The sequence below is a fragment of the Filicampus tigris genome, chromosome 4 (assembly GCF_054856515.1).
Source record: "Filicampus tigris isolate MCC_2025a chromosome 4, RoL_Ftig_1.0, whole genome shotgun sequence".
Lineage (NCBI taxonomy): Eukaryota > Metazoa > Chordata > Actinopteri > Syngnathiformes > Syngnathidae > Filicampus > Filicampus tigris.
In genome coordinates, this window is record NC_141220.1 from 3,142,868 (window position 1) to 3,154,238 (window position 11,371).

General features: G+C 41.1%; 1 protein-coding gene and 1 pseudogene across 1 annotated transcript; one reads left to right on the forward strand and one right to left on the reverse strand.

Moving 5' to 3' along the window:
* Positions 1 to 1,167: 1,167 nt before the first annotated feature.
* On the forward strand, positions 1,168 to 2,087 carry LOC147148119 (uncharacterized; annotated as a pseudogene).
* A 1,199-nt stretch (positions 2,088 to 3,286) lies between these two features.
* Positions 3,287 to 11,184, reverse strand: eepd1 (endonuclease/exonuclease/phosphatase family domain containing 1). The gene is given in 7 exon segments (XM_086027269.1): positions 3,287 to 3,329; positions 5,444 to 5,579; positions 5,582 to 5,656; positions 5,659 to 5,871; positions 5,874 to 5,918; positions 5,921 to 6,288; positions 10,996 to 11,184. Coding segments are annotated over 6 exon segments (840 nt in total). The 5' UTR covers positions 6,249 to 6,288; positions 10,996 to 11,184.
* Between the last annotated feature and the right edge of the window lie 187 nt (positions 11,185 to 11,371).

The following is an 11,371-nucleotide window of genomic DNA, read 5'->3' on the forward strand; positions in this document are numbered from 1 at the left end:
TAGCAAACTTGACAAGACAGTTGTTTTTTGTCCCTCTGTAAAAATATGACAATTTCCACCTATCCTGGAAGCAATATGGCCCTCTCTGTCAACTTTCTTTATCTTCACTACAGTCTCTATTTTAAAAAATGGGTAGGAAAGGGCCACACAAAAGGTCATGCAGTAAGGTGTTCACTCTGACACCGAACACGACTTTGAGGTGTTCGGGGAGGCAGAGCGCTCTTGGAGTTTATTTCCGAGGGCATCCGAGAAGGCAACCACAGGTATGCTGTCCTCAGCTGGTCAAATATATGATAGCCTGTTTTTTACATTTGTATTTTGTACTGTGGTCAACTCCACTGACGGGCCACTCATTAATTTTATGCCAGAGGCTGCGGGCCGGCAGAAATTTGAACATGGGTCGCATTTGGCCCCCAGGCCGGGCTTTGGACATGCCTGTGTTAGAAGATAAACTTCACTCATTCCGACTCGTGTCACATTAATGGGGATGGCTAGTGCTTACGTCATCGGGTACTAGAACGTCACTTTCGTGTCTAAGCTAAAGGTACGGTTTAATGGTGCAGTCCTATGTCCCCTATTGTAATAACAGAAATGACATCAATAAAGTGATATCTTACTATCGCTTTCCTCTTAAAGAAGAGAAGAGAAGAGATGGCTGAAACTGATCCGGTAAGTTGGCTCTCTAATCATTTAAAAAGGCGTTCAATTGTAGGCTAGCGCCAGCAGCTCACGATGGCTTTTGCTAGTTTATGCTTTAGCTAACGAGTTTGAGCGCTAAACGTTACCATAGATTTTTACCTGTTAATATTACAGTGTAAATAATCACAAGATCAACGTCATAATTTGCTAGTTTAAAAGTCATTATGAGTTTAAAATTGCTACGCATGAGAGTCATTATGTGATTAAAGTCATTTACCAAAACTAATGTCAAGATTTATGAATGAAAGTTATCATTTAGATTAAAAATAATAATTTACAAGATTAAAGTGTCATGAGATCAAAGTAATTTCACAAGATTCAAGTCTATTTTGGAGAAAAAAGTAATTATAATTAATTAATTTAAAGATTTTGAGAATAAAGTAATTATTAGTAAGTATAAAATAATTATTAATAAAGCAGGATTCATGTTACTATGTATGAATGGGGATGCAAAACAATAACTAAAAAATGTCTATAAACAGCTTTTTAGAGGGCCTTCTTTCCAAATTTGATCTCCAGTATCACTTTGATTGGAATGTTCAAAAATCGATCAGTTGCTCTTGACTTTGATGAAGCTCCGATATATTTGCGGTGTCCTAGACCTTTCTATGAGGTTTAATTGCTCCCGTGCCCCAGTTACCAACATCTTCATCACTATCTCCAGTGCACTGTATGACATTTTATGTCGGCATGATGGAAAACAGAATCCCCACCGGATTCAAGAACCAAGCATCTCTGCCCGATTGCTTCCAGCCATTTCCCAATTGTCGGATTGTTAGACTGTATTGAAGTGGCTGTCTGCAACACAGAAGGTTTGGACACCCAACGTCATCTATACAGTCATTACAAAGGATGTGTCATGTTTAAAGCTCTGATTGGTGTGGCACCAAATGGAGTAATTACTTTCATTAGTGATATGTATGGTGGGAGCACATCAGACAGAGCGATTACAGCAGACTGCAGAATACTCCAACAGCTCGAAGCAGGCGACGTGTTGATGGTTGACAAGGGCTTCCATTTTCGTGACATTTTGCCTCCAGATGTTTCACTAAACATCCCAACATTCCTTGGAAACGGACAGATCACAATGAAGGAAATTTTCCACAGCAAACTTTTTGCCACTGCTAGAGTTCATGTGAAGCGTTCTATTCAGCACCTGAAAACATTTCACATTTTGTCTTATATCCCATACCAGTATGAAAAGCATGCTAACAAGATAGTGAAAGTTTGCGTTTGTCTCACAAATTTACAAACATCCATTCTTTGTAAAATAGCATGAATTTCCCGTCACTGTCTGCCACAATGCCATCTGCTCTGAATTATATATTTATATATATATATTTTTATAGCCAGTCCTCAGTAAGGTTGTTACCACGTCCTCTCCCTCTACACAGGCTGTTATTTGTATAGATGAAATGTGTCAATATACTTACTGATCAATAATCCTTAACTGAAGCGTTTCAGGATAAATTTGATTCTGTTTTTAAAGTCTATGCTTGTTACAACTTTATATTCTCAAAACATTTCTTTAATGTACCATGAGCTGGATGGATGAAAGCAAACTTGAAAGAAGTGCTTGGGTATGTGGATGTGCTAATAAAAACAACAGTTATTTTGCTCCCTCTTATTTTGACTACTAGAATGCAGGATCAATACAATATACCGGTACAATCATTTAATACAAAACAATCATTTGACAGAATGTGGGGCAGGGAACAATCCTTGTAAATGCTTCTAAAACAGAAATGTTGTTAGCCCAAAATGGGTCTTTATGGATAAGTAGGATTATAAAATCCAGAGGAATCCATACCACCAGATGATATTTGCCAGTTCTCGTCAGGTACAGGTTGCCCTGAATCTGATGCCAGTATTTGTGGGTCTGCTTCAGCATCAGTAAGCCTGTGACCTCATCCAGTTTGAGGGGGAAAAAAAAAACATTTGCCTCTGCTGCCTGAATTACGGCCTTCTTTCGAGATTTGTTTCTCCACACACGGACTGATGGTGTTCCAGTTGGCGCTCCGGAAGCTGAAGGGAAACTTGCGAGCCAATCAGCAACCCGAAGGGCTGACCAATGGAAGCGCTCCCTGGACCGGGTGTCTCGCCCATCCGTTCTGAGACTGACCTCTCTCACGTCCACTGCATTGACATAAAAATAATGACCGTTGTTAAATAAAGCAGTTACATTTCAACTCTCAACTTGATCACATCGTCTCCTTACAAAGTGTGGTGGTAAGCAATTTGTCAAACCGTTAACCCAGAAGAGGGTGCCCGTAATGTAAGTGGATTTGAATATTAAATTAGACAGCTAATGAGCTTTAAATAAACCCCCGCCGTTAACATCTCTCCCGCAGCGTCATGCACAGACACTTTTTGGTTTCTTTCAGTCTATCAGCGATGGAGTAATTCAAGACTCAGCAGAGCTGGGCAATCGCCTATTTCTCGTCTACATATTTAATCAGCCAAACGACGTCAAGAACGGACCTAACCCTCTCAGGCTCCAATTAAGTTTTAGTCATAGTTTAGTATTACTTTTGAGTTTTAAAAAGGCTCACATAATATGAGTGTATTTTAATTAGGGGATTAGCAATTAGTTGTTGCGAATCTGCAGCGTCTGCTTGGAGATGGCTAACCTGTACCACATCACACGCAGGTGTGATTAAAAAAACAAAACAATGTTGTGTACCTTGTGGTCCCACAGACGCAATGACATGTGCCCCATATTTTTATTTCACCAATCAACACGCGTGTGCGTGTCTGTTGTTTTTGTTTGTTTGGCGGCGTCTCTGCTCTTGCAGCAACTGCTTGTGACATAGAGATTACGTTCTTGATCCCGATTGGCTGTCATCGACGAGGGATGGACTGAGACCACATGTTCGAATATATATATATATATATATATATATATATTTTTTTTTATAGAAGTGTTATTTTCACAATTATGGCTTTTATCATAGAGACTAATAAATAATGCCTGTGACCACATACAATTAAAAAACAAATGTACAGTACAGTCGTTTCCACTTCATCACAAAAAACACAGTTACTTGTTTCAATACCAAATCGTCAGAGCTGGGCACTTGACCCTTTTTTGCCGGTCCGTCCTCCGTCCGCGACCTGGGTACACTTCTGGTCTCGTCCCTCCGTCTTTATCCATAAAAATGATCGTCCTCCGACCCCATCCTTTTAAAGTGGTTCCGTCCTTACATCCGCCTCCACCCATCCAAAAAAAGAACGCATCCGTGCATGACACGCTGCGGGAGAGATGCTACTAACGGCAGAGGTTTATTTAAAGCTCATTAGCTGGCTAATTTACTATTCAAACCCGCAGTGGACACGCTTCAAATTGCCAGTCGTTGTCTTCTACCAAGCAAAGCTCTCCCTCTCCGATGTGCTCGAATGAAGCGGCTGCAGCATTCAGGTTTCAAATTTCCCACGGTAAAATGCCAGCACTCCTTCTCCTTCCTTTTCTACTCCCCTCCGTGCAGACCGAAAACGCGCACAGCGTTCCTGCCATGGCTCCCAATGCAAGTGTAACATGATTTAGTTGCCAATTGATATTTTTATTTTTGTATATTAATTTGGGGTTTGCATATATTATTTTATATTGTTTTTCTAACATGCTGCAATATTGTGTTGTGAGTACATATTTATTTTTATCCTGCTTAAAGGGAAAGTCAACGCAATCATGTTTTTTCTCTCAAGAATATGACCTATGCAAGTCCACTAGTTGAAACGGCATTCTGATAAATATTGCGTTTGTGGAATAAATGTTAATCCACTCGTTTTTAGCCATCTCTGGGGGCGGCCAATTTGTCTCTCTGTCGACTGTAAATGACATCACAACTGCTCAAAACAACCAATCACGGCTAAGATTCAGAAAACAGGTTGACAAAAATGGCCGCCACCGGAGATGGCTAAACACGAGTGCATTTTGCTACTTGATTTATATTCCACAAACGCAAAATTAATCAGAATTACGTGTTTCATCTAGTGGGCTTGCTGGGAACATGATGCGTTTGGATCGGTGGGACGCGGAGCGAAGCGCCGAAAATCCAAACAATAAAATACAATACAATACAATTTTATTTATATAGCGCATTTCATAACAGGTCAACTTATTTGCCATTCCGCCTTGCCGCAGCCAATCGACATCGGGCATACTATGTCACACACAGCCAGACAGCGTCCTCAGTTCTTGAACTTTACCAAGACAGCAATATTGTTAGCATTAGCATAGTGTGTCGGCCATTTAATTGAGATGTAGAAAAAGCTGTCGTAGTCTACTACCAAGCGAAGCCCCTCCCCTCTCCGCTGTGAGCGAATAACCGGGGACGACCAATCACAGCTCATCTGTTTTCTGAAGATGAACTATGATTGGCCGTTACCTGAGCAACTGTGATGTCATTTTCAGTCGACAGAAATGGCAAAATGGCCACCGCCTGAGATGGCTAAAATGGGTGGATTTTGCTGCTTAACTCCTATTCCACAAACACAATATTAATCTGAACGCCGTGTTTCAACTAGTAAGCCTGCATTGAACATATTGTTGGGGAAAAAATGTTTGGGATGACTTCCTCTTTGAGCCATCAGGAAAAAAAACTGATGAGCACCTCCAATAAACTGTTTGGCACATATAACTACCCCACTAATCCAGACCTTTCTGGTTCATGCTAGTCACCGTGTCAGTAAAATGTGAGTTTAACGCCACTGTCAAATGATTGATTACATGTTTTTTAATACTCACCCGTTCTCCAGTAGGGTCATGCACACCACCTCTTTGACCCCTGGGTTGTTGGCCGTATCACCAGAGCAGTTCAGCAGGTTCCATGTCGCAAACCGATCCACAAGCTTCCCGTTACGCTGCATAGGTAGAGGTTGGTCTGGGTCGGTCCACCGGGAGACAGATTTGATCTGTCACACCTCAGGCTGATTGAAGTCGGGCTAGATGAAGACTTTGTCCTCCATTTGTGTTGGCGGAGGGTGCCCTGGATTGTTTTATGAATAAGTGCAAATGGATTTAGTTCCAAAGAGAGTCATTGATGTGACTCACTCTCACCAGCTCCTCAATGCTTTTGAATGGGCCCTATTTGGCACGATAAACAATGATGCTCTTGGCTATTTTTTCTGTGAAGCCTCGGATAACTATGACCTGAGCCAGGGTGGCTGTGTTTCTGTCATGCCAGAAAACGACTGTTCCAAGTCTTGGTGCAGCGAGGACAGGGGTGAGATGAACTTGTTCTAGTGGAGACACATATTTCCAGTTTGATCAACTCCAGTTTGGTCCCACCAATTCCGTTAACCAGTGCCAGATCTTCCACTTTTTTATATCCACCAATGCAGTTCCGGTATTCTACTATATTCTGTGCAACAGTGCGGTTAACTCCTGGAAGAGTCATGAGTTCCTCCTCAGTAGCTGTATTGATGTTCAGACGCTCGTGGTTCACCAGAATGGTTCCAAAGTTACACGCAGTGCTGAAGTTGTCCTTTCCATTGCTGAAATCAGTGGGGTCTTTGGGGATGGAGCGATGGCAACCCAGACTTCCACCCATGACACTAGCTGGTTAGCAGGAGAGGAGACTAAGCAGAGAGCTACAGGACAGAATAAACAAACTACAAACACTACAAACAGCCAAAAAGCCAGTCGCCTAAATACAATGTAAATATCTATGCACTTTGTATCTTTGATTTTCTTTTAGAGCCGCTGATTTTAATGACAAACATTGCACCTACAGAGCAGCCAGAAGCTAGTCCCTAACTATGCTATCTATATGAGATGAACTCTCTAGCACCCTTTCCCACGGTTCACTTAGTGCAAATGTGTCCTTTTCTAAAGGTATACTGTCCAGCTCCTCACTAAACTTTGCACCCTGACAAACAAACTGCGGTTAGACACGCCAGAAGGTTAGCCTCTACAAATACTGATGTGACAACACCAGCGCAACCTTTGCACGCTGCATGTGAAAGTGTCAAGTTACACATTGTGAGGCTACTTCCAAAAAGCTGAATGTTTGGTGATTGAAATAAAATACAGAACGACAAACTGGTCTATTACGTACATTGCTGTGTTATTTCATAAAATAATGATAGAACACTACTTAAAATAGCAATCAGGATGTAGTGTGAAAATATCCTCTTTTGGAATAGGATTACAAATTCAAAACAAATGTGCGCTTTTTGTTTTCTGGGTTGATTCAAATCTAACTATAATGACTAAACATGCTGCTTCATTAAAATTTGTATTTCATTTTATAAAGGGATAACATTGATTCTGATTTAATTCTAGCATGCAAATAGGTTTACAACAAAGTACAATACATTTGCAACTAGATTATATCAGCAAGTTGTGTTGTTTAGAAGATGGTTGATGGCAATTCAGCAACACACAGCCACAGTGGATCTTGTTTCAGGTTTGAAAATACTGTTGCTGAGTCATTGAAAGATGTAATAACAGTGTTAACCACATGATGGCAGACATAGCTTACCAGCACCTCCAAACCTGAGGCTGTAGTGCAGTAACCACTGCAATTTTTGTCATTTTCCCATTGCACTACCTCAACCTTTTTTGTCTGGTGTAGCCCAAAACCCTTTTGTCATAGCATGAGTATTCTCTGACTCATACGGGTTGATGATTCTCCTAAAGTAGATCGTAACACAACTGATTATTACATGAAAATATTTTTCATTTTGTTTCCTTAAAGTGGAAGTCAATGCAAACATGTTTTTTTCAAGAATATGTTCTATGCAAGCCCACTAGTTGAAACAGGGCATTCTGATAAATATTGCATTTGTGGAATAAGTGTTAATCCACTCGTTTTTAGCCATCTTTGGAGCGGCCATTTTGTCTTCTGTCGACTGAAAATGACATCACAACTGCTCACAACGACCAATCACGGCTCAGATTCAGAAAACAGGTCAGCCGTAATTGGCCGTTGTGAGCAGTTGTGGTGTCATTTTCAGTCGACAGAAGACAAAATGACTGCCCCCAGAGATGGCTAAAAACGAGTGCATTTTGCTTCTTAATTTATATTCCACAAACCCCAAATTAATCAGAATGTCATGTTTCAACTAGTGGGCCTGATGGGAATATATTCTTGAAAAAAATATGTTTGCATTGACTTCCGCTTTAATTTCAACATTTAATTCATAGGCATGGAGTTATCTGATTATATGTTCACCGAATTCAAACGCAAATCTGTCTGCCTAGTTTACAGAGAGATGCTGTCACGGTCACTCAGGAAAGACTTCAAACAAAGTCGCCACTACACTAATACTACTACACTCAAAAATAAACAAACAATAGTGACTTTTTTTTCACAGCGTTGACAATTCGTTGGAACTGCATGAGGAGTTTGTAAAACTGGGACCTCCTAAAACCAGAGCTGGGCACTCTGTCCCGGGCCCGGAACAGTCCGTCCCACCCTTCCGGACGGACGCCCATTTTTGGGACGAAGAGCCAGGGGGCGACTAGTTTTAAAAAAGGGTCGGACTAAGCAATCAATCAATCAATCACATTTTATTTATATAGCACTTTTCACACATAAAAATGCAACTCAAAGTGCTTTAAAACATTCAAAGCAAAACATAGAATTATCTTCAATCAAAAGAAAAGATAAATTATTTAAAAGTTGTTGAAAGCCAAACTAAAAAGTTGTGTCTTGAGCTTCCTCTTAAAAATATCAACAGTCTCTGCAGACCTGACGTCCTCTGGCAGGCTATTCCAAAGGTGAGGACCAAAACGGCTGAATGCAGCCTCGCCATGCATTTTGGACCTCACCCTTGGAATAAATAAAAGGCCGGCGCCAGAGGACCTCAGGATCCGCGAGGGCTGGTATGATAAAAGCAAATCAGATAAATAAGATGGCCCAAGACCATTAACACATTTATAAACTAATAAAAGTACTTTAAAATCGATCCTGAAACACACAGGGAGCCAATGCAGCAATTTCAAAACTGGCGTAATGTGCTCCCGCCCTCTGGTTCTCGTCAGCACCCGAGCGGCTGAATTCTGCAGTAGTTGCAGTGGTGAAATGCTCTTTTTCGGGAGGCCAGAGAGCAGGGCATTACAGTAATCTAAACGACAGGAAATAAAGGCATGCATCAGCACTTCCGTGTTAGCCTGAGAGAGAAACGGGCGGACTCTGGCGGTATTCTTAAGGTGATAAAAACCAATCTTGGTTACATTTTTAATATGAGGAATAAAACTGAGCTCAGAGTCAAAAATGACGCCAAGGTTCTTCACACAATGTGAGGGATTAAAAATGTGTAGTTTTGGTAAAAGCTTCTCTCTCTGACCTTCGGGACCGATAACTAAAACCTCAGTCTTGTCCTGATTGAGCTGTAGGAAATTATCTGCCATCCATGACTTGATATCTAAAATGCAATTTAAAAGGGTATCAATGGGTCCTGTGTCATCAGGAGACACGACAATATACAGCTGCGTGTCATCAGCATAGCTGTGAAAGCTGATGCCGTGTCCCCTGATGACATCCCCGAGGGGAAGCATATAAAGATTAAAAAGTAGGGGGCCTAAAATCGAACCTTGAGGAACCCCACATTTAATTTCATGAGTTTTGGAGGAACAAGTATCCATACTTACAAAGAAATATCGGTCTGTGAGATAGGAATAAAACCAGTCAAAAACAGTACCAGAGATGCCCACTAGATTTTTAAGTCTATTTAATAAAATTTGGTGATCTACTGTATCAAAAGCAGCGCTTAGATCGAGTAGCACCAAGACTGTGAGTTTTCTCACGTCTGCAGTGCACCTAATATCATTTAAAATCCTTAAAAGAGCAGTCTCCGTACTGTGGTTCATCCTAAAACCAGATTGATATTTCTCCAAAATATTATTTGTATTTAAAAAATGATTCAACTGGATGAAAACCAGTTTTTCTAAAATCTTACTTAAAAACGGTAAGTTGGATATGGGTCTGTAATTATTAAAAACGCTCGGGTCAGAACTGCTCTTCTTCAGAAGGGGCTTCACCACCGCCGTTTTAAAGGCAGCGGGGAAGACGCCTGTCTGAAGAGAGCAATTGACTATATTTAAAATTTGTTCTTCAAAAAATCCATAAAATGTCTTAAAAAGAAATGTGGGAATTGGATCCAAAAGGCAGGTTGTTGGGTTTACCTGGGAGAAAACTCGAACAAGTGTCCTTGCATCAACCAGGGCAAAACTTTCCAGTGTTTCCTCATGTAAATATGATTGTCCGGGTTTGTTAAAACTTGTGTTTTGACGGGCTAAAAGACTGGATCTTATGTCATCGATTTTACTTCTGAAGTGGTCTGCAAAGTCCTCACAGAGACCAACAGATGCTCTCTGTGGGGACTTATTAAAATCAGAACTAGTTAAAAGTTCAAAGGTGGAGAAGAGAACCCTGGGGTTGTTTTTATTGACTGTAATGAGGTTTGAGAAATAGGAAGATCTTGCCAGTTTTACTGTAGGATTTCAGTTGTTCGCATAAAATTTCATAGTGTACTGTAAGTTTACTTTTTCTCCACCTCCTCTCTGCACTCCTGCATTTTTGCTTTGATATTTTGATAGCATTGTTTCTCCACGGGGGTACAGTCTTTGTTTTTGTTGTTTTAATTAAAAGTGGAGCTACTGAATCTAATGATGATTTAAGATGTAGGTTAAAATTGTCAACAATAAGATCACAGGGTGCAGGTAAAATGTCAGCAGGAGTGCTTTTTAAGATCTCGATAAAATTTGCAGCCACGCAAGGACGGAGGTGGATTGTAGTCCGGCCCGCTAATCGTCCCGCATGTGTGTGACGTGGCCAGCCATGGTTCATCTCAACTGACTTGGCGAAATGGACAAATGACAAAAATTTCCTCAGAACACTTCAAACGCTCCACTAGTTACCCAACTGCGCAGGTGATTTTTCAACAAGAGATACAATGCGAATTCTACTAGTACGACAAGTGATGATACCCATTAGCGCGAGCAGCGTCAGAGCCAGGACACCGGCGAGTGATGCCAGCATGTCACTTGACTGTCCGCTGCTGCAAATACTTAGCTTTAGTTGTGTTAAAGCTAATGCAAATAAATATTCAGTCACTGCATGTTCTCTTCTGTGGAGCCGCCTTCATTAATTGCCTGCACAACGCTTTTCACACGCTTACCAGTAGTCGCATTGCACATGCATATTCTGCTCTCTAGTGCAGGGGTGCCCACATTTTTTCAGCCTGAGAGCTACTAATGACATGACCGAGTCAAAATGATCTCCCACCTCCTAAAAATGCAAAACACATTATTTATAGCACAATACAACAACAAAAATGTTTTGTAATTACCTTACTCTGATGACTTGCACCGAATGGAATCAGCCAGGGACGCATAGTCCGGACAGTACCTGCCTCAAGCAGATTTGCAGCAACAACAATCCGCCCATTCGCTCCATTCGGCGCGTATAAAACAAATCAACTTTTTTGCACACTATGCTAATGCTATCAATATTGCTGTCTTGGTAAAGTTTAAGAACTGTAAAAAAAAAAAAAAAAGCCACCGAGTGAACAGGACGCTGTGTGGCTGTGTGTGAGAGACGTAGTATGCCTGATGCTGATTGGCTGAGGCAAAATGGCAAAAAGGTTGACTTGTTTTCCGCGCACCGCATGAAGCAAATGGGCGGGTTTCCGGTGCTTCACTCCGCGTCCCATTGCTCCAAACGCA